Source organism: Cnephaeus nilssonii (assembly GCF_951640355.1).
Source record: "Cnephaeus nilssonii genome assembly, chromosome: 8".
NCBI lineage: Eukaryota > Metazoa > Chordata > Mammalia > Chiroptera > Vespertilionidae > Cnephaeus > Cnephaeus nilssonii.
The window spans coordinates 17,729,069-17,753,226 of NC_137079.1; the positions used below are offsets into that span (position 1 = coordinate 17,729,069).

Below are 24,158 nucleotides of genomic sequence, written 5' to 3' on the forward strand. Positions count from 1 at the left end.
AAAAGCATGGAATCTTAAGTTTTGAGGACCTCCAGAGCTTAACTGAGTTTGCAGGTCGGCAGAAAGGCCGGAGGTGAGCCAGGCGATGGCAATGAGGTCATACAACTGGGAGGTCAGGTCCTTAACGATCACACCCGGTGGGCAGAAAGGACAAGCGGGCAGAGCAGGGGGTAGCGAGTCTCCGGGATCTGGAATTAGGTGCTAGTCTCCCCTTGTGAGTTTAATTTTACGCTTTTTCAACCACCATGTGTCCTCTCTCTGCCCTCTTCCACCGCCAGCGCCCTCCCCGCCATCACCACACCAGCCTCCACTTCTGCATCATCTTCCCGGGGTCCCCAAAGCCCGCAGGATGCGCCCGGAACCTGGCAGGGGTGGGGAACCTCGAGCCTACGAAATCATTCGGTCTGGCCCTGCCAAGGCATTAGGGGTGAGTTAATTAAATATCTGACCAACGATAGCAGGCTAGTTTTAAAGTTGATAATTTTGTATGCCCCTTGCTCCCCCCCACCCCCAATTATGTTATAAATATCCCAATGGCCCTTGGCAGAAAAAAGGTTCCCCACCCCGGGGAGAAAAGGCAGGTGCTTCGGAACAAAGTGGTGCTTAGTAGCTCCGACCCAAAAGCCCGCCATCACCCGTTAGGGTCACAAGGCCAAGGGGCCAGGCGGTCTCCCCACAGCGTCCACTGCGCGTCCACTTCCTCTTCCAGATGATGTTATGCTGAGGGCTCTCTCTCGGCCTCCACAGCCCCACGGCGAGGGGAGCCGCCACGTCGCAGCTCTCGCGTGACTTCCACGGCACGCGGCTGGGCGGCGGCCAGGGGGGCCGTCTCCCCGGACACCACGTGACGTGGGGAGGTGACTGGTGTTTCTCCTGATGTAAAGCGACAGATGATGAGCTCAAAAACAGGGGCTACACTCAGTCTGCGCACCGACAGGGCCCTAGGCTCTAACACGCTGCCCCAGACCCCACCCTCTTAGGCCAGGGCTCCACTCCGCCTTCCCCGGGGGCGGAACCGGAAGGGGAGGGCCTTTCGCCGCCATGGCAGCCCGCGGGGTCGTGGGCATTTTCCTCCTCTCTGCGCTCCCCCTCTTGTGTCTGGAGCTGCGGCGTGGGATCCCCGACCTGGGTAAGTGTTGGTGTTTCCCTCTGAGCGCCCACACCAGGTATCTTTTCCCACGAGTGTGACGTACAAGTACCCGCGTTGACTACGACTCCCAGGCTGCATCGCGCCCACGTCCCGCTTCCGGCGCCGGGTCCCTCCCCACTCTCGCGGGGGACACTCGGCGAGAAAATGTCCCTGCAGATCTGGCGTATTTTCGCGTGGAAAGGGACAGACGTAGACACCACTTTCAGTTGTGCTGAATGCTCCAAAGGAAATCATCAGGGCAATGTGACGTAGGCCTCCTGAGGAATCTAGAGCCACCGCTTTGAAAACCTGGGGCAAAGACACTCCAGACAAAGAATTGTGACGTGTTGGAGGAAAAGGATGAAGACCATTGGCTGGTCGGGGAGAATATGGGGGAGGAGAGTGGCTGAAGATGCATTCATTGAGCACCTGTTAGAGCACCTGTTATGAGCCTAACACTAAGTGCTCTTTCATTCATTCTCCAATCTGGGTACTCTTTTTAAAAAAGTATATTTTATTATATTTTTAAATTATATATATATATTTACAGAGAGGAAGGGAAAGGGATCGATGAGATAGAAAGATCAATCAGTTGCCTCCTGCACATTCCCTATTGGGGATGTGCCCGCAACCAAGGTACATGCCCTTGACCGGAATCAAACCTGGGACCCTTCAGTCCGTAGGCTTATGCTCTATCCACTGAGCCAAACCAGTTAGGGCCAATCTGGGTACTCTTACAACCCTAATAACAGTTGAGGAAACAGATGTAGGGAGTAAGGTGCCCTAAGGTTTTAAACAGGTCACTCCAGTCAGGGTGGAGAATGTTCAGGAAGGAAGCTGGAGTGGAAGCAGTGGGGCAGCTTAGGTTTGGAAGTAGGCAAGTAGTGATGATAGCCCAGCCGAGGATAATAACTGATGAAATGTGCACAGATTTGGGATATTTACAAAGTACAACCAACTGGGTTTGTTGATGAGTAGTTTGGAAAAGGGAAAGGAGGCATTCAAGGATGACTTACATGTGAGTGGAACAAAGCCAAGTAGTTGGTAGTGCCATCAATAAAGGAAAATGGTGGCCCTGTGGAACATCAGTCCATTTTTGGACTTATAAGGGGTCAGTTTGGGTATCTCCTCATTAAACCTGGTTCTAAAGTTAGAGACCATGATGAAACTCAGCTTTACTATTTCCTGTCTTTCCATTCTCCCTCAGCCACCCCTAAGAAGTCAGGTTCCCATGAATGTTCCTTGAAATAAAATAATACACTAAGGTTGTGAGGTCAGTTCCTGGTCACACCACATACAAGAAGCAACCAAGAAATGCATGAATAACTGGAACATTTATCCACATTTCTCTCTCTTTCTCTTCCTCTCCCACTTCAAAATCAATTTTTAAAAGTTGAGAAAAGAAATTAAAATAAAATGCTTTTTAAAAATTTGCCGAAACCGGTTTGGCTCAGTGGATAGAGCGTCGGCCTATGGACTGAAGTTCCCAGGTTCGATTCCAGTCAAGGGCATGTACCTTGGTTGCGGGCACATCCCCAGTGGGGGGTGTGCAGGAGGCAGCTGATCGATGTTTCTAACTCTCTATCACTCTCTCTTCCTCTCTGTAAAAAATCAATAAAATATATTTTAAAAAAAATGTTACAAAGACCCTCCAGAAGCCTGATTCAACTCAAGATGTATTGAAATCTAACAAGACCTTTATCGAAATGAGATATACAGATGTACCCAAAACATGTATACACACTTTAATAGCTGATAGCTCAATTTTGAAAATGAAATGTATTTTAATAAACACTGCCTTTATAATTATTCATAGTGTGTGTATACATTTTTTGGGATGCCCTATAGAAATGTTAAATTCACACTTACCTATTACAGAATTCACTTTGCTCCTTTACCTCTACAGCGTCCACCTCTACTCTGCCCATTTGGAATCTTCTACTTTGCACTAATATTTGAGTCACAGGTCAATGAGAAGGTGGTTGTTGAGGTTGCAGAAGGATATCTGTTCACACAATCAGCTCTGACCACACTTCTGTACACCTATTGAGGGCAGAGACCAATCTAATTTGTTTTTGTAGTCCCAGCACTTATCATAATCTCTAAATTAATAAAGGTAGGCCAAAAATTATAGAAAATGCAGCTGGGTCCCTGGCAACATCTCCACCTAGTTCCGTTAATTTTCACTTAACTCCTTTTTCCTAGAATCCTCTCTCTCAAGTTGTGAAATTATGGTCGTTTACTTTTTTTAAAAAAAAATAGTATATTTTTAGTGATTTTTAGAGAGAAAGGGAGGGAGAGAGAGAGAAACACCGATGGGAGAGTAACATCAATGTTGATCGGCTGCCTTGATATTGGTTCTGTGATTATCCACTGACAGTATTTAAGTCTGTTTTACCAATCATACATCCCAATGCAGCAGCTACAGGGTTAGTTATGTGTGAAACTGTACTTAGAGATATTGATATTCTTAGCTGGAGCTGTTAATTGAATTTCCAGGGGGTGGGGGGGGGGGGAGTAGAATTCCGAGACCCATTCATTCCACTGGGCTGTATTTTTGGACATACATTGAAAAATGATCCCTGTTTTTTCCTACTGTATAAAAGCCTTCATTGCCAATGCATTTTTACTTGTACTCAAGCTAAGTACAAGTAGATTTTAATGCTGGTTCCTCACACTTGTTATCCTTTAAATGACCTGCATATGGGCTCTTGAGAGTAGTTACAAAAATTTTTTTTAAATTTTTTTTACCTGAAAAGTGTACACACAAACTAATTATTTTCTATTCCCATATAACATTTGCAAATTGCTTGCGTGTTAGAACAGAAAGCAATATTATGGAACATAAATCCCATAACTGAGTGGTTTCTTTAAATACCAGTACTCTAGTATGAAATTACTTTTGTAATGGCCAGTTACCCCAGATTTACTTGTTGTATTGAGCAATACCTGAATCAGTAGTTAATGCTGTCAAAAGTTGGAGGGACTCTAATGCAAAAAATGTAAATGTAAATGTAAATATATATCTGTGTGCATATATAATTCCTTCTTTAATTTTTAGTTAGTTCACTAACTACTAGCCACATCACATTGGTAAAATGTTTCCTCTGTACCTCTGCCTGGTAATTTTTGAGACTTACAAAATTAAACTAAAAATTTCTGGCAGGTAGAAACCATTTGTAATCCAACTTTATAGCTTCATTCCTTCACCATTTAGCAAATTATCCTCTCTAATAAAATGGTAATATGCAAATTAACCATCACTCCGCTACATAAGCCATGCCCACCAGCCAAGCCATGCCCACCAGCCAATCAGGGTGAGTATGCAAATGAACCCCAATCCAAGATGGCTACAGCCACAGAGAGCAAGGTTTCCCAGGTAACAGAGTAAGCCAAGCTTTCCATAGCCGTTGCAGGCCTAAGCCTCCACTCAAGCTACAAAGTTTCAATTATAGAAGGTAAACAAATTCAAACAAATGGCGGCAGAATGGAGCTTGAGAGAGCAGGCCAGGGTTGCCGGCGGCAACAGGGGAAGCAAAGCTTTCCGCACACCCTGGCCGGGCTCACCCGCTTAAGGCTACAAAGTTTCAATTGTAGAAGGTGAATTAACTGCCACAGAAATGGCTGCCGCCCCGGAGGGAGCAGCAGGCTTGGCTCTGCTCCAGGCTACAAAGTTTCAATTGTAGAAGGAAAATAAATTCCAAATACCAGGGCCTCCCCTGGGGTTGCCAGGGGGCGTGGCCGGCCTGCAAACCACCACAGGCCCCTCGCTCAGGCCGCCCCACGCCCCAAGGGAACCCCAGCCTGATCCGGGACACCCTTCAGGGCAAACCAGCTGGCCCCCACCTGTGCACCAGGCCTCTATCCTATCTAATAAAAGAGTAATATACAGATTGATCATCACTGCAACACACAATATAGCTGCCCCCATGTGGTCAAAGATCCTGCCCCCATGTGGACACAAGATGGCCACTACAAGATGGCCAGCAGGAGAGGGCAGTTGGGAGGCACCCGGCCTGCAAGGGAGGGCAGTTGTGAGGGACCAGGCCTGCAAGGGAGGGCAGTTGAGAGGGACCAGGCTTGCAAGGGAGGGCAGTTGGAGGTGATCAACCCTGCAGGAGAGGGCAGTTAGGGGTGACCAGGCTGCCAGAGGAGGGAAGTTGGGGGCAAACAGGCTGGCAGGGGAGCAGTTAAGCATCAACCAGGCTGGCAGCGGAGTGGTTAGGGGGTGATCAGGCTGGCAGGCAGAAGCGGTTAGGGGCAATCAGGAAGGCAGGCAGGCAAGCAGTTGGGAGCCAGCAGTCCTGGATTGTGAGAGGGATGTCTGACTGCCCGTTTAGGCCCGATCCTGGTGAGATCGGGCCTAAACGGGCAGTCGGACATCCCTCCAGGAGTCCCAGATTGGAGAGGGTACAGGCTGGGCTGAGGGACAACCCCCCGCCGTGCACGAATTTCGTGCACCGGGCTTCTAGTATTACATAAAGTGGGCACTTTTTTGCTGACTTAATTTTAATCTTGGTTCTTAAAACAATATGTACAACCAAATACTGATTTTTTTTCTAGGCAAACACATATATAGTAATTTTATTTACAAATGACCAAATTGAGACATAAAGTGTACACACACATGCAAAAGAGAAATAAAGTACAGTTTCAAAATATAACGGTGAGAAATAAGACATTAGTGTTTCAGTGGAAATGACTTTGTGTGTGTGTGTGTGTGTGTGTGTGTGTGTGTGTGTGTGTGAATGACTTTTAAAATAGAATTAGGATTTGAAAAGATGATAACATCACCATCATTTACTTTTTAAATATATGGATAATTTTATCTCCTCTTCTGGGCAGAAGGGAAACCAGAATTTATGCATTAATGATAGGCCTAATATTTATAATGTAGATAGTCACTTGCATTAAACTTGTATTACTGAGACAACAGATGCTCTAGAATTGTTTTCTGAAAACTTTTTGGTATTGACAAACATGATGAATTTTGGTGCCTAAAGGATATGAAAAATCATAAGACAGTTGCATAATTTAAATTTTACTGTATTTTTCTAGGACAAATAATTTTCTAATGTGTTATTACTTATTAGTAGTATCAAGAAAAGTGTTTTTAATTTTAATTTTTTTCCTTTATAAGGAATTAAAGATGTAATTTTGCTGTGTGGCCGGATTTTCTTACTGCTTGCTCTTCTTACTTTAATTATTTCTGTGACTACCTCATGGCTTAACTCATTTAAACCTTCCCAAGTTCACCTGAAAGGTAAGTTTATTGTTTATCTACCTTTTTATACTATTCTTTTTAAATTTTTTTATTGTTTAAAGTATTACATATGTCTCCTTTTTCCCATGATTGATTCCCCCCCCCCACACTCCCACCTCTCAGAACAAGTCCCCACTGCCCCAGTGTCAGTGTCCATTGGTTATACCAATATGCATGCATACCAAGTCCTTTGGTTGATCTCTAACCCCTCTCCCCTGCCTTCTCTCTGAGGTTGGACAGTCTGTTCAGTGTTACCTTGTCTCTGGATCTATTTTTGTTCATCAGTTTATATTGTTCATATGTCCCACATATGAGTGAGATCATGTGATATTTATTTTACTCTAACTGGCTTATTTCACTTAGCATAATGCTCTTCAGTTCCATCCATGCTGTTGCAAATGGTAAAAGTTCCTTCTTTTTTACCGCAGTATAGTATTCCATTGTGTAGATGTACCACAGTTTTTTAATCCACTCATCTGCTGATGGGCCCTTAGACTGTTTCCAAATCTTAGTTATTGTAAATTGTGCTGCTATGAACATAGGGGTGCATATATCCTTTCTGATTGGTGTTTCTGGTTTCTTGGGATATATACTTTTCTAATGAAATGTTTCCTTTATATATTCTAGAACTTTGCACAATAAGAACCATTTTACCATTAATTTGTGCAGTGTAATTTCAAAGTAGAGTAATCATTACAACTTGAGGCGTGATTTTTAATGGACCATAAATCCCAACATTTTTATGAGAAATCATATATTTTCCTTATATATTCAAAACTATATAACTTTTAGGTTTGTACATTGAAAATTCTCATTTTAAATTGTGCAGCTTAACTGCTGTTTGATAGGTACACCTTATAAACTATTATACAAATGTTAAATATATATATCATTAATCTCTAAAGACTTTTTATCCTAAGTTATTTTTCACTAGAGGCCCGGTGCATGAAAATTCATGCACGGCGGGGGCTGGGGGGGGGGGTCCCCTCAGCCCGGCCTGCCCCCTTTCACAGTCCAGGAGCCCTCAGAGGTGGGAGGCGACCCGGCGATCAGGGGAAGGTGATGCCCCCATCACACCTCTACTGCTGCCACTGCTGGCAGCACAGGCCTCTGCTGGCCCTGAGCGGCTGGGCAGCCGCCATCCGAGGCTTGCCTGCACCTTAGATAGGATTTCCAAAAATTACTAGCTGATCAAAGGCTTCTAATACAAATTCTCACTTATTAAAAAAAAAAAACTAAACTAAGAACAAGCATAGTTTCCTAAAATTAAGAGCACCTAACTATACATAAGTGAATAAATAAAATGCCAGAATAAAATCCTATCTAATAAAGAGGGACTGTGCTAATTGACCATCATGCCCTCACAAAGATGGCGCCGCCCACAGCCACAAGATGGCAGCTCCCAGTCCCCTCAGCCCTGCGGGGGTGGCAGGTGTGTAGCACGGCTGGGCCTGCCCCCAGGTGGGCCCGGCTGCTCTGCGCCTGCCTCCAGAGTCCCCCAGTCCCCTCAGCCCCCCAGCTGCCCAGGGCCGGCCCAAGGTGCAGGTAACCAGGGCCGGCCAAGGCTTGAGCTGCTGGCAGTGGCAGCAGCAGAGGTGTGATGGGAGCGTCGCCTTCCCTGGTCGCTGGGTTGCCTCCTGCCCCTGAGGGCTCCTGGACTGTGAGAGGGCAGGCTGGGCTGAGGGACCCCCCCCCCTCCAGTGCATGAATTTTCATGCACCGGGCCTCTAGTTTTTATATAATTCCACATTTATGTTAAACATGTCTACCATTGTCCCAATTCTTCTACAAGCTTCTTTAGCTGCCTCTCTGAATGCTGGCTCAGGGTGAGCAATTTTCACAAAATCTGCTAAGTTGGCCACCCTGCACAAGGCATGGGAGAGTTCGTCAAAGATGAGCAGGGTCTGTCACGCTTGCAGCGTGGAACACACAAGTGCCACCAGCAAGTCTGTCTTTCTGAAGGTGTTCCTTCCGGGCGATACAAAATCCTTCTGGGGTAGTATTAGAAGCCTTTTAAAACAATATTGTAGTTTGCCTCAGAACAGATTAATCCTAAAACTTATGCCTACATTGTTATAGCCTATTAGAAGTTTGCCAATAATGAATTTGGGGCATTATGCTTTCTTGTTTATGTAAATGTAAATAAATATAAAAAGAAAATGATCTGTGTTTAATGTATAGCCCTTTCAGATTAACTATGAATAAAACCATAATCCTAAAAGTTTACACTATTCAACCCTCACATAAGAGACAATGTGGATGTTTCCTAAACATAGATTTGGGAAATTTTTCTTCTTTTGGTAAATGATTTGATCTCTTATATTTCAAATTACTATATTGGAAAATGGAAATAACTCCCTGTAGCTTCTCTAAGCAACTCTGTATGAAACACATTTTGATATCAGGAGGATATTTGCTGCATATATTAAACTATCAGGTCAACTATTCTACGTTTTATAAATAAGACAGAGTCTTACCTTAAGTTGTACCTTTTTGTTGCTGGGAGTGAAAGTCATTTTGGTACATTTTTAGTGGACAGTTTTGAGACATAATCATCACTGAAGGCTGAAACTGTGTAGAGGGCCTAGTTATTGTCAAATTTTCTTCAAATGAATAAAAAAATAAGTCTACCCACACACTTTTTATCTTTCCTACTGTCTTATGCCCATCATAAGCTTTCTTGAAGCCTCCTCACCAGAACTATAACATATAATACTATCACATATTATAATTCTTGTTTCAGAGCAGACCTCTTCTTACTGATTTTACTGACAGATTTCTTAGTTTCAACTGTTGGCATGTATCTCATTTTCTTTATTTAAAAATATCTGTTTTTTGAAGGCTTGTCTAAAAAAAATTTTAAGATCTACAGACTATTTTCAGAGAAAATAGCATTCAACTTATTGATACTTGGGAGTTAAAAAACACTTCTATGTTTTGATGTCTTAGATGAAGAAGAGAAGAATGGGCAAAGGCAAAAACTGGCCAGAAAAAAACAACAAGAGGCACAGGGTGAAAAGGTAAAGCATAATTTTTAGCGAATATACCTAGAAAGAATACAAAAATATCTGGGGCATTTAAGATTTAGGTGTATTGCTGTCTGTGGTCAGATTTTTTTAAATTATTGAGGTCAAATTTATGATTTAAAATTAATCATTCTAAAGGGTACAATTCAGTGGCATTAACAGTAACAATGTTGTGCAACCACTACCTCTATCTAGTTCTAAAACATTTTCTTCACCTCCAAAGAAAACCCCACCTTTCAGCCAGAACTGCCATCTTCCATTTAATTCACCAAAATGACTAACACAAAGGAAAGAAGAAAGGCATCCGCTGTATGTTCTCAAGACTCAAGGCCTATTAGAAAACCTGGAGTGGCTCCTTTGGCAGAATACATTGTGAATCTACAAGAAAGGTGATATTGTAGACATCAAGGGATTGGGCACTGTTCAGAATGCCCCACAAATGTTTCCATGGCAAACTGGAAGAGTACAACGTCACCCCCATGTGGTGGGCACTGTTGTAAACAAGGGCAAGGTTCTTGCCAAGAGAATGAATGTACCTATTGAGCATGGTAAGCACTCGAAGAGCCGAGATAGCTTCCTGAAAAGTGGGAAGGAAAGTGATTAGAAAAGAAGGAAGCCAAAGAGGAACATACCTGGGTTCATCTGAAGTGTGAGCCTGCTCCACTCAGAGAAGCACACTTTGTGAGAACCAATGGGAAGGGGCCTGTGCTGCTGGAACCCATTCCCTATGAATTCATGGCATGATAAGTGTAAAAAAAAAAAAAAGAAAGAAAAGAAAACCCATACCCATTAAGCAGTTACTTTCTCATTTCCCCTCCTTTCATCCTCTGGCAGCCACCAATCTGCTTTCTGTTTGGATGTATTTATCTGTTCTGGATATTGCATACAATGAAATCATACAACATGGCCTTTTGTGTCTGGCTTTTTTCCCTTAGCATAATATTTTCCAGTGTTCATCCATAAAGCATGTATCAGAACTTCATTAATTTTTATGGCTGAGTGATTTTCTATTGCCTGGAACTATCAAAATTTAATTATTCATTTATTCTCTGATGGACATTTATGCTGGGGTTCTTTTCCCAGCCTTACAAAGGGTTCAGCATTCTGGAGAAAGGGGCTGTGCATAGATGATTAAGAAGGAGTCCAAGGAGGAAAGATATTTTTGAAAGGCATTGGGGGTCAGAGGAGCTTCAGCTAAAAGGAACTGAAGACTCTCCCTTGACCAAGGACCCATGCTTTTATTCAACATGATTTATCCTAAGGCAAGATGGAAATATACACTTCAAAGGGTACGGTATCAAAGGGTAGAATGCAGAAGCATTATCAGTTTGGGGAATAGCCTACAGCTGTTCAGGTGTTTGGCCAACAGGAGGCAATAAAATGCCTTGCTGTCTGGCAGTTAACAATCCTATTCAGGTTTGGGGGAATTGCCAACAGGTAAGTACCAACAGGTAAATTACATACGTGGCTCACCCTTGTTGAGCCGCCCAAGTCCCATCAACCTTTTGATGGAACTCTTGTAATTATTACATGCTGGAATTGGTTCTCGGCACATTTAGGTTGTCTCCTCCATGTGGCTATTGTGAATAGTGCTGCCAGTGTTAACTGTATGATAGAATTAACCAGTGAATCCATCTGGTCCTGAGTTTTTCTTCGGTGGTTTGTAATTACTGATTCAATCTCTCCTTAGGTCTGTCCTGTTTCTTCTTGAGTCAGTTTTGATAATTGGTATATTTCTAGGAATTTGTCCATTTCATTTTGGTTATCTAAGTATTCTGTTATATTCTTTTTTATTTCTATAAGGTTGGTAGTAATATCCCCATATTCGTTTCTGATGTTATTTTTTCTTAGTCAAGTTATAGGTTTGTCAATTTTACTCTTCTCAACTAATCCATTTTTGGTTTTGTTGGTTCTATTGTTTTCTAGAATTCTGTATGTGTTTATCTCTTCTTGTAATCTTCATTGTTTGCTTCCTTATTTATTCTAGCTTTGGGTTTAGTTTTTTTTTTTTTAATATATTTCATTGATTTTTTACAGAGAGGAAGGGAGAGGGAAAGAGAGTTAGAAACATCGATGAGAGAGAAACATTGATCAGCTGCCTCCTGCACACCTGCCACTGGGGATGTGCCCGCAACCAAGGCACATGCCCCTGAAGGGAATCGAACCTGGGACCTTTCAGTCCGCAGGCCGACGCTCTATCCACTGAGCCAAACCGGTTAGGGCTGGGTTTAGGTTTTTTATTTCTAGTTTTTTTAAATGTAAAGTTTACTGATTTGAGATCTTTCTTCTTTAATTAGATGTTATATCAGTTACCACTCCTCCAACTGCCCTCACATATAGTGGTTTGGGGATTGTAATATTTATTTCATCAGTAATGAAATTTGGAGTCCAAAAATAGTTTCTACTTTAACATGATCGAGCTATCAATTAATGTTCTCCCAAATGAGTTCATGTCTTGGACAAATTGTCCTGACTTTAAGCTCCTAGAAGGAATCTTCTTTGCATCCCCAGCCCTCAGTTTTTGTTGCATTGAAATACATTAAAGGATATAGAGGCAACTGCCATACAAGCAAACGTATAGAGAACATTTGTTTTTATTTGCATTATGTACAAATGCAAATGTTTAGAGAGTGATGCAAAGGTGGTAGATGCTGCTTTTTTGGCAAAATTGAGTTAATGTGAAAACAACTTCTAAGTTGGTTCTTACTGACAACTTTATAGACTGTAAAATCTTAGGAATGTTAATGTATAGTAACAACACCTAATTTACTTTTTTGAACAGGCCAGCAGATACGTAGAGAATGTTCTAAAACCTCATCAGGAAATGAAATTGAAAAAACTGGAAGAGCGCTTTTATCGAATGACGGGTGAAACCTGGAAGTTAAGCCATGGTCATAAACTTGGGGTTAGGAAATATTCCATTTTATATTTTGAATTCTATTACTTACGTTTTGTTTTACATATATTGATTTTTTTAAATTGCAAATGATGCTAACCTGTTAATGCAGCCATTTTTAGGATTTTTTATTAGTGGTTATATATCAATTTTTATTCAGCATATTTGTGTGTTGAGCAGTTACGTGCCTAAGAACATGTAACTTAGAGCCTTGAAAGGCTCTGACATAAGGTAATCTTTCTGAAAACTATTGACTCTATCACTGTGTTTCATATGAGGGAATTCATATTTTTCCTCAAGGGAGATCTCCAAGGTATTATAAGCTCACATTATATTCACTTTGTTTGGCTCTTCTTTTGTAAAGCCAAATTAACCTTTGACTCTTTTTTTCCTTTGGCCTCAAATACGAATTTTGTCATTTGCTACTGGAAGTTTATAATTTCGTTTTCTTACAGAGGAAAAAGGATATTTATAAATGAATTAGGTTTTAGAATAATTGGCTGTAGATTTTATGTGTAACGTTATTTCTGTCCCCAAAACTTATTTGCTTTTTGTTTATACTGCCCCTGTCACCATGTTGTACAGAAAATGACTTAGTAAAGGTGAACAGGATTTCTACAGTGAAGCAGAATCAGTTTTTATTCATTGCATAATGGTAAATATATCATTAAATAATCAAGGGTGGGTAATAAATTAATGCAAATGCACCTGCTCCATATGAGGATTTCACTTCTGAGTTGAATTTGCCTTTTGTTCAGTTTTGTTAGCCTTATTTTAGTCTGCCATGTCTCTTTCTGAAATGGTCACAATGTGAATTAGTCATTCTGTCCCTTGCTTTTACACTGTATCTTCATGGTACTAGTAGTACCATGGCTAGTGGGGACAACAAGAAGTTGGACTGGGTGGACCTTAGTGTTATTTATAAGGTAAGGCTCTCAGGACTATCAAAGAACATGAGCATTGGAATGTAGAGCTGAAAGAAAGTATCTCTCAGCTGATCCAGCCCCAGAATTTGCAGTGAAGTGGCTTAAGTTTGGTCAGTTAATTGTTCAGCATCAGGATCTCTCGACTTCCTTTCCCTATGCTCCTTCCACAACTTCTCTTAGGATAGAGGAATGGGGAAAGCCGCCCATCAAAATGGTGCCCATTTTAGTCTGATAAGGAGAACTTTTAGAAGGTCACTGGATATGGAAGAAAGACATTGGTGAGCTAATAAGTATACATTCGAGAATTTTACACTTACGTGAATTATCTTGCTAAGGAAGAAATTTTAATACATAATATTAATAAAAATAATCTTTATGATTTCTGGAATAAAATCCTTTGCCTCCTAAAGTGATTAATTCAAATGGAAGCTCAAAGTTTTAATTTGAGAACTAAAGCATATGTACATATGACAAGATATTAGGGCTGCATTTAGCTATGGAAGTTTTGCATCACGCAAGCATGTCAAACTCACGGCCAGCGGGCTGCATGCGAGTTTGACATGCTTGAGAGACATGTTTTTACATATATGTACTATTTTCACAGCCGTTTAAGGCAGCATTCCTTGCTCTGCCCTGCTTCCTTTACTGAAAGGAGGAAAGGATATCTCCAGGTTTTCTTCTTTTTTCCATCCTACTGAAAACCTTGGGAGTCAATTAAAATGGAAAGGCCTGTCTCAGCCTTGTATCTATCAGACCGAACACCAGCTCTGGATAAGGGTAGTGTCTACAAGATGTTAAGCTCCATGTTTTTCTGTCTACAGAGATAATGCTTTAATTTTCTGGATCTTATAGTGACTTAATCATATTTTCTACTGGAATGCCATCAGGGTAAGAGAAATAACCATTGTGAATACAATTGATAGGAAGCAACTCTTTAGAAATTGTCCGTTGTTTTTGACTAGGGTGATGAAGATTTGGCGGTTGAAAATGACAGTCAGACATCTTTTGAAACAGCAAACAGAAAAGCAGCAAAGAGACGGAACTTGCCTAAGCCTTCAACCAAGGTTTCACCATCTGAACAGCCCACGCAGAAGGAGGTTGGTTACTTAATGCCTGCTCATTGCACTGTCTCATGGTATGGCAGGAACCTTGTTCTTGGGTGAGGTGGTACACTGAGGGAAGAAGGACTGGCTTTTTAATCCAGATGTTTTCCCACTAATTTACAAAGTGATCGCCTTCATTAAGGGTCACTTTCTTTTAAAAAAAAAAAAATATTTTATTGATTTTTACAGAGAGGAAGGGAGAGGGATAGAGAGTTAGAAACATCGATGAGAGAGAAACATCAATCAGCTGCCTCCTGCATACCCCCCAGGGGGGATGTGCCCTCAACCAAGGTACATGCCCTTGACCGGAATCGAACCTGGGACCCTTGAGTCCGAAGGCAGATGCTCTATCCACTGAGCCAAATCAGTCAGGGCTAAGGGTCACTTTCCCTGCTTACTGTTAGTGTTCTGAACCAAACTTAGAAGGAAGCTATGACGAGAAATGATAATAGATTTAGAAAATACTTAGTTCTTTTTGAGGAAGTAATTTGGTTATGTAGAAATAAAAAATATAATGTTTACTAAGGAAACATCCCTATGGGTAGCTAAGACATGGTTAAGCCATATTTAGTGGGTGGCTGCAATTAACATGAGTGTGTTATTTTCCTCAGTGGCACTTCTAGGGAATGGGTCAGTGACCATTCACTTTGGAACAGTGCACAGGTTTATTATTCCATCTTTCCTTTCAAACTTTTCATCCTTAAGTTAAATTTGAAGCTAGCAAAGATTGGAAATAAGAGGTCTGTTTTTACCGCCTCTTAAGGAAAGCTGATAGGTTATCTATTCGATCCTTGAAAGTGGTTTCTAATGTATTGCTTCTCAATCTGAGATTTCCTGATCCCTTAATGGAGCTTGAGGGTGAGAATCAGTTCATGGAACTATTTCTTACATTTCAAAAGATCTAATGAACTGGATGGACTAGTTAAAAATTCAAGATTCTTTGCTTTGACTGTCACATGCTTTTGATACCAAAGGAAAACAAATGGTTTATTTAATAAATGCAATTAATATTAGTTAGATGAAATGTTATAAAACGTGGAATTCTATGGTATTAAACAACAAAACGTGTACCTAGAGATGAAATTGTTGGTAATAAGTGTTTTAATGAGAGAAAATGGTCTGAACACCTGGTTTTTAAGAGATTAACCAAAACAGGGAAGCATTAAGTAAATCATGAAAGCAACCAAAGTGAATGGTTATTAACCAGTCCTGTAGAATTGCCAGTGAAGAAAAATATGCACTCATCTTAAAATGTATATATGTATGAACCTAAATTATTTTTGGGGTCTTAATGAAATGTGTACAGATTGGTAGCTGTCATCTTAAAATCCTATTTTTATGATCTTTTGTTAGCACAAGTTTGCTTACCCAAAAATGTTTAATTGAGCTCTCATTCGCATTGTAAGCTTACAAGTGAATATGAAAATATTTCATTAAGCTTAGATGTATTTAAACTCTATATTGAAAAGTAACTCTTCTTATCGAGATAATTTTTTTCTTCAAAATGTTTATATTCCTACTAGAGGCCTGGTGCATAAAATTCGTGCACTCGGGTTGGGGTGGGGGCGGTCCCTCAGCCTGGCCTGCGCCCTCTTGCAGTCCAGGAGCCCATAGGGAGCGAGCCTAAGCCATCAGTCGGACATCCTTAGCGCTTGCCAGCCATGAGCCCGGATTCTGGCTGAGCGGTGCTCCCCCTGTGGGAGCGCACTGACCACCAGGGGGCAGCTCCTGCATTGAGCATCTGCCCCCTGGTGGTCAGTGTGCATCATAGCAACTGGTCGTTCCACTGTTTGGCTGATTTGCATATTAGCCTTTTATTATATGGGATTACTAATACTTACTTTTCCTTAGGTTCCAGATTTACCTGAAGAACCCTCTGAAACAGCTGAAGAAGTAAGATTTTCTTTCTTTAAAAATTTAATATATTTTCTATTTCCTTTAACATCGAGTATATCTTGTCTAAATTTGGGTTTTGAAAGTGAAGATAGCATACGTGTTTCTGTGATTGCACTGTAACTAGTCTTGTTTTGAATATGGTAATATCAAACACCCCCGCCCGCCCCTCATGTCCTGTTTTGGCAGCCCTGATGTCTACTGAATGTGTTTTTAGCGCTTAGGCAGAGTTAGAATACATGGCTTTTCTATAGAATTGTACACCTGAAACCTATATAATTTTATAACCAATGTCACCCCAATAAATTCAGTTGGGGGGGGGAAATATATATATATATATATATATATATATATATATATACATACATATATATATGTATATATATATATATATATATATATATATATATATACACACACACACACACACACACACACACACAGGCTTTTCTAGAACTTCAAGTCAGCAAATGAGGTTTTTTTTTTAAAATATATATTTTATTGATTTTTTACAGAGAGAAAGGGAGAGAGAGAGTTAGAAACATCGATGAGAGAGAAACATCAATCAGCTGCCTCCTGCACGCCCCCCACTGGGGATGTGCCCGCAACCAAGGTACGTGCCCTTGACCGGAATCGAACCTGGGACCTTTCAGTCCGCAGGCTGACGCTCTATCCACTGAGCCAAACCAGTTTTGGCAGCAAATGAGTTCTTTTATTAAAAGATGAAAATAGGCAGATGACTTCAAATTGCAGTTTTCCCCTTAAAAAAGAGGAAGCAGCCGAAACCGGTTTGGCTCAGTGGATAGAGCGTCGGCCTGCGGACTGAAAGGTCCCAGGTTCGATTCCGGTCAGGGGCATGTGCCTTGGTTGCGGGCACATCCCCGGTGGGGGGTGTGCAGGAGGCGGCTGGTCGATGTTTCTCTATCATCGATGTTTCTAGCTCTCTATCCCTCTCTCTTCCTCTCTGTAAAAAATCAATAAAATATATTAAAAAAAAAAAAAAAGAGGAAGCAAAGAATGCAGCTACTTTTTAGATGTTTGAATGGAAGGATGGTTTGCTGTTTGGGAGGCAGGGTCGGACTGAATCCCACTCTGCACTGAGCTGCTTTCTGCCCAGGTGCTTTGTTATAATCTAAGCTGCCGTTCGGCCATTGCCCAGCTTAGTTTTAGACACATCTCCAATGCACTGGAGCACATATCTTTAAAGCCATTAAGTCATTTAGGCAAAGGAGAGCCCTAGTGGTTTTCCGTTACTAGAGCTCAGTGACTGTTAGACTCCTTAAAAATCATTTTTGCAACAGTCAAGAAAGCCATTGGGAGTGTCTCATTTTTGTCAACACATTTGTAACATTTAAGTTTAGAACTTTGGATGTCAGAGGAAAATCCAAAAGTCCTACAGAAATAGAGATAATGAAGTGTGTAATGCAGGAGAAACACAATGTTGTTTTTTTAAAACACACACACATAATTCCTCCCCGTTATACGTGATAAATTCATGCCTATGATATGTCTGTCCTGACAAACATTCTCACTTCTTGTCAAGCTCTGGGTTGGTGTCCATGACAACAATGTATAATACAGGAGTATTTAAATATAGCTCATGTTTGACAGGGAACACCTTTGATGAATTTACTCTGGCTTTAAAACACATGAAATTGTTTTACACAACAGCAGGTGCATGGATTATAGACCTCAGGTTGTCAGTGAATCCTTTTAAATTATACCTTTTTGTGGTTATATGTAAAAGGACGGTGCTTTTCCCCCAATCTCAGATCTTCTGTCCCTAAAAAGGTTGAGGAACCTCCACTACAGAGGCAGTTGATGTTGCTTTCCTCTTGTAGAGAGTTATTTATAGTCATTCCATTTTGTTTTCTTCTCTACCCTTTTCCAGTACTTGTTAGGGGCTATTTTGTGTTACACTCATTTGAAGTTTATGTCAGAGTAATGGAATTTTCAAGCTGGAATGAACCTAAATAACTCATCCCATCTCCCTACCTGAGGCTGAAGCCACAGACAGGAGTTTCTGAGGAACCTGCTGGGAGAGCTGAGGCCTCTGGCTGTAGCCAGTCCTCCCCGCTTATTTGCTCTATACGCAATACTGTCCCTCTTTCCGGCTCCCTTCTCTGATGTTTGGTCCTCTTTGTTCTGTTTTTGGTTAATAAAGTCAACAGAATTATAGTAAATAATTGTTACCTGAGAATCACATGTAAAATATATGCACTATATATTGTTTTAATTGGTATAAGCAACTTTTATAATAAAGTTTTATTAAGAATATTAAGAATGCCACTAATGTATAGTTAGTTGATACTGCTTGATACTTTTACGGTGTATTTTATTCCACATTAATCAAGAAAAGCTAAGTATTGGAATATTTTGATTCTACCAGAATCATCATTGGGAAAGGCATTTTCCATCTTTACATTTGCTACTGCTTATAGACTTCTAAGAAGTCAGTGCAAAAATTCTTAATTCCCTACCAACCAGTCATAAGCTGTTAGTCTTATTTCCCTGGGTGACTTTAAATAAATACGCTTTTATTGATTTCAGAGATAGGAAGGGAGAGGGAGAGAGGGATAGAAAAATCAATGATGAGAGAATCATTGATCAGCTGCCTCCTGCACGCCCCCTACTGGGGATTGAGCCCACAACCCAGGCATGTGCCCTGACCTGGAATCGAACGGTGACCTGGGTTCATGGGGTCCTGATTTATGATAAGGGAAGGAGGATGTGAAACATAATTAGTGCAGTTCTTTCTGAAGTAGTACACTCTGATTTTTGTAATACCTGTTACCATATTACCACAGTAACTACTTTCATTATTGTATGCTATCTTACTTCATTTTAAGAAGTACCTGGGAACCAAATTTTAATGATTGCTGCTACTTCTAATTTATATGTAATTTAAAAATCTGCATTTGTGACAATGATGTACTTTCTAATTTTGGATTGTATCCCAGGCATTTTATCCATTCATAAGTCAGTCCAGTACACTGTTGGTAATATTAAGAGAAAATGCACAACCAACTTTCACGATACAGAACAGTTGCTAGATTTCAAACAATAATAGTTCATTTCTCTCAAGTTTCATTTAGTCATAATGGAAAAAACATTAATTCACTATATTTTAACCCCAGTTTCTCATAAAGCATTTGGCTTAAATTCTGGACCAGATCACAGAACAAACCATCACTAAAAAGTTAAATCTTATTTCTAAAAATAAGCAAAATTGACCTTTTAGTCTGTGATTCAGTTATTCTGTATTTCTTTGTTTTATTATAAAACTTTTATGTAGAAATAATAACAGCTAAACTGATTTGGATGTGAGTCAAATACCTTATCTACTTGAATGGAAATATTTTCTAATATGGCTTTCCTCAAGGGGGTAGGTACTATTATAAAACCACCATTTCACCCTAGCTGGTTTGGCTCAGTGGGTAGAGCATCAGCCTTTGGACTGGGTTTGATTCCGGTCAAGGGCACATGCCCGGGTTGTGGGTTTGACCCCCCAGTGGAGGGTGTGCAGGAGGAAGCCAATCTGATTCTCTTTCATCATTGATGTTTCTATATCTCTCCCTCTCCCTTCATTTCTAAAATCAATTAAAAATATGTTTATATATAAAACACCACCATTTTTATATACTGTGATACTAACATAACTTCAGACTGTAAGAAAGGGTTTCCTGACAGTTAAATAATGAACATCAGAAGAAATGACTAATTAATCATCTTTTCTTTTTAGAATGTCCTTTAGTATACTAGCAGTTTGTAAGCTCCTTATAGCTGTTTTACTGACAGTTTTATCAAAGGGAAGGTTACGGGAAAACTCAGTACGTTATGCAGATAAAGCAGGACTGCTCCCATGATAGTTCTCCAAGCTCTCAGCAACCAGGACCAGTTCTCAGCTTGTCTCCTTTGCTTAGATGGCCTAGCATGGTGCACAGCCCACAGCAGGAGAGTGGACTGGGGAACTTTTTGTTCCCTTCAATCTAGTGTTTGGCACTGGACCTTCCTGGTTGGGTAGGTCACTTTTGAAGCCCAGTTGCAGACTGGATGTGATCTGGGCAGGCAGATTGTTTAGTCTCGGGTGTCCTCTCTGGAAGGCTCTCCTCAGTCAATAGGAAGATGTTTTTCAGGTTCTGAATTATTTCTGTTTAGTGAATTTTATATGGATCTTGATGTTGGTCTACTCTCTCAGAGCTAATTCCTGCAAAATCCCTCATGAGTTTTTATAATCACAGATGTTATCATTTTGGAATTGCATAGAGCAGTCGATTGGAATTCTTATCTGAACATTTTTATCCCTCAGGTAGTTACTGTAGCTCTCCGGTGTCCAAGTGGGAGTGTCCTGAGGAGAAGGTTTCTTAAGTCTTGCAGTTCACAGGTGAGGAAATTCGTATTTTGAGAAATATTTTTATTGAATTTGACGATAGTTTATTCTCATGCAGTGGGAGAGGTTTTACCTGTTACCTGGCGCTCTCTTCACTTACATGTAGTCCATGTTGGGGATAAAGGGCATTTCTATGTATACTACGCTGCAGAAACTTAGGTAATTAGGCCTGCTTTTGAACTGTGATTGCTGCAAATTTTTTTCAGTTTTCCATTTTCCTATTTATTTTTTGTCTTTTTGTTGTTGTTACACTTACATTCTCACAGCTTGGTGGGTAAGATGCTTTCAAAGCAGCCGGTATTAACTTTGTTCCCATTATCCATTAGTTCCTGCTTGATTTTGATGTGGCTAAGATTATGATTCAAATCATTTTCCCCCCCAAATGCTAACCTTTTGTTCTAAATCTTTTTATTTTTTCATTCTTTTTTACCCTTGCTTTTTCTCAATCTTTTTATTGAATAGCTAGAAGCCCGATGCACAAAGATTCGTGCTAGAATGGGCTTTCTTTAACCTGGCTACCGGCACTGCCTTTCCACTCCAGCTCAGCCCCAAAGCCGCCTCTTTCCACTCCAGCCCCGCCTTCCCACGCTGCCCAGAGACCCTGAGAGACCTGGGGTGGGGCGGAACGCCTGTATCGCCCGCCCCCAGTCGTTCAGTGCCTGTGTGTGCAAATTAACCACCATATTTGTTGGGTTAATTTGCATATCACTCCTGATTGGTTGGTGGGCATAGCGGAGGTACGGTCAATTTTACATGTTTGTCTATTATTAGGTAAGATCTTTCCCTTCACTATGATTGGGGCCTTGCTATTTGTTAAATGCCTCTGCTGACTGTGGGTGCCAGTAGTCCTTGGGCCTTAAACAAAATGTATTAAAGGTTATTTATATCTCAGAATCCATGATATGCTATTTTTCTTTACACTCCAGAAAGTCCCTTTGAAAAGTGTAAACGTTTCATTATGCCTAGGGGCATGTTTTAACAATGAACGAATTGTAAAATATCATGATGACCCTGAGGGACACCAGAGTGTACAGTATTGACAACTACTTTTCTTATCTTTTAGGTTTTACTTGACTGGATGATGAAAATTGGGTACCACACATCCCTATACGGCCTTTCTACTTCCTTTCCCAGAATACCTCTGGAAGTTGAGGGAGGCTGTTCACTGCAGGACATAGGAATAACTGTGGATACTATACTCAATGTGGAGGAAAAAGAGCCATGCAACTAGAAATGAAGAATACCTGTTCTACATAAAACCAGTTATGTTGTGACCTTACAGGACAACAAAGGATTCACATTAAAATCATGCCATACCTTGATTGAGCTCAAGGCAGTAAACACTTTAGTGTTAATATCCATCCTATCTAATAAAGAGGGAATATGCTAATTGACCCTCACGCCATTGCAAAGATGGCAGTGCCCACAGCCAATAAGGAGGGAATATGATAATTAACTGCCCCACCCTCAAAGATGGCGGCACCTACAGCCAATAAGGAGGGAATATGCTAATTGACTGCCCCGCCTTCAAAGATGGTGGCGCCCACAGCCACAAGATGGCAGCACCCAGTCCCCTCAACCCCGCCAGGATGGCAGGTATGCGGCAAGGCTGGGCCTGCCTCCGGAGTCCCCCAGTCCCCTCAGCCTCCCAGCCGCCCAGGGCCGGCCTGAAGCACAGGCAAGCCTTGAATGGTGGCTGCCCAGCCGATGCCCAAGGTGCAGGCAAGCCTCAGATGTCAGCTGCCCAGCCGCCCAGGGCTGTCTGAGGCTCAGGTAACCAGGGCCAGCCGAGGCTTGCAATGCCAGCAGTGGCAGCAGCAGAGGTTGATGGGGCGTTGCCTTCCCCTGATTGCCAGGTCGCCTCCCATCCCTGAGGGCTCCTGGACTGTGAGAGGGGCAGGCCAGGCTGAGGGACCCCCCCTCCAGTGCATGAATTTTCATGTACCGGGCCTCTAGTGGGAATATATGGACATAAAGGGTTAGGAAAGGAGTGCTTTCTACATATAGTGAATCTTATTCTTAGGTATCACCTTTGATCATTTGCAGATCTTTTTATAAATTTAAAAAAATTTTTCAACTACAGTTATTCAATATTATATTAATTTCAGGTGTACAGCATAGTGAGTAGGCATGTGATTAGACATATAACTCAAGAAGCAATCTCCCTAATAAGTCTAATACTCCTGACCCCATATGTAGTTATTACAATATTACTGACTATATTCCTTAAGCTGAACTTTACATCCTCATGACTTTTTGTAATTGCCAATTTGTACTTCTTAATCCCTTCACCTTTTTCTTACCCCCAACCCTTCTCCCATCTGGCAACCCTCAGTTTATTCTTTTTATCCATGAATTTGTTTCTGTTTTGTTTATTTTTTTAGATTCCACATACAAGTAAAATCACATGGTATTTGTCTTTCTCTGTCTGACTTATTTCACTTAGCATAATACCCTCTAGGTCCATCCATGTTGTCACAAATGGTAAGTTTTCATTCTTTTTTATGGCTGAGTAAAATTCCACTGTATATATGTTCCACATCTTATTTATCCAGTCACCTATCAGCAATAACTTGAACAGAGACAGAGACGTAAAAATTAAAGAGGCCTTTGGACCCCCAAAATCCAACTGGCAGGAAGCCAGCTGAGGAAAATGGCTATGCTGTAAACCCGTGCTACCTGTCATGTAAAAGAAGTAAACCGAGGCCTTTGAGGGCTGACTAAGGAACTACTGGGGTGTAATTTCCTGACAGGGAGTAGGACTGCGTTCTAGTTAAGGAATTTCTAATACTTGCCTACATGGGCTTCAGAACTGCTCACGGGCAGTAACTTTTGTGTGCCATTCATTTTCAGTCTTTCTAACCGGAGTCATCCTGTCTATCCCACCACTGTGTATTGGGTTTGCAGAGGGGCAATACGTGTCTGGTTCATAGGCCTACAGATCAGGAGGAAATGTTCGTGAGAGCTGTACTAAGAACTACACATGCCCAGTCCGATCTGCCTCTGGACCTGATTTAGATGACAAAATTCTGGACTTGGAGCTAATGGGTGTAGACTTCTGTGTGCTTTGGAAGGGAGGGAGTCACTAGGTGCTAGAGTGTTGGGACATAGGGGGCCTCCAAGATGGCCCCCAACCATCCCTATGTCCTGGTAGTCACACTTCTGTGTTGTTCCCTCCCACAACATACCAGTGCTGATCAGTATAACCAACAGAATTACCCAGAAGTACAGAAGTCCTCACTTAACATAATCAACAGGTTCTTGGGAACTGGGACTTTAAGAGAAATTGAGTACAGTCATGGGTAGCATAACAATGTTTCAGTCAACAATGGACTGCATGTATGAACTGCATATACATGGTCCTACAAGATTATAATAGAGCTAAAAATTCCCTATAATAGCCATCATAACGTCCTCGCTCAGTATGTTACCCATATATTTGTGGTGATGCTGGTATAAACAAACAACCTGTGCAACCAGATGTATAAGCATATAAAGAAAATATTTTTGTACAGCTGTACAATGTATTTGT

At 41.2% G+C, this 24,158-nt stretch overlaps 1 protein-coding gene across 1 annotated transcript; it reads left to right on the plus strand.

The window, feature by feature from the left end:
• Window positions 1-828: 828 nt before the first annotated feature.
• UBXN8 (UBX domain protein 8) lies at window positions 829-23,045 on the plus strand. Its single transcript, XM_079779283.1, has 8 exons — window positions 829-1,129; window positions 6,270-6,392; window positions 9,342-9,412; window positions 12,201-12,323; window positions 14,203-14,337; window positions 16,195-16,236; window positions 20,546-20,620; window positions 21,690-23,045. The coding sequence occupies exons 1-8, from the start codon at window positions 1,042-1,044 to the stop codon at window positions 21,855-21,857; spliced, it is 825 nt and encodes a 274-aa protein (XP_079635409.1). The 5' UTR covers window positions 829-1,041; the 3' UTR covers window positions 21,858-23,045.
• Window positions 23,046-24,158: the final 1,113 nt, after the last annotated feature.

Bases quoted from the DNA above. Each gene is read 5' to 3' on its own strand.
- UBXN8 (XM_079779283.1), top strand. From the start codon at position 1,042: ATGGCAGCCCGCGGGGTCGTGGGCATTTTCCTCCTCTCTGCGCTCCCC. The intron at 1,130-6,269 runs GTAAGTGTTGGT...TTCCTTTATAAG, and splicing joins GCGTGGGATCCCCGACCTGG to GAATTAAAGATGTAATTTTG. The intron at 20,621-21,689 runs GTGAGGAAATTC...CTTATCTTTTAG, and splicing joins TTAAGTCTTGCAGTTCACAG to GTTTTACTTGACTGGATGAT.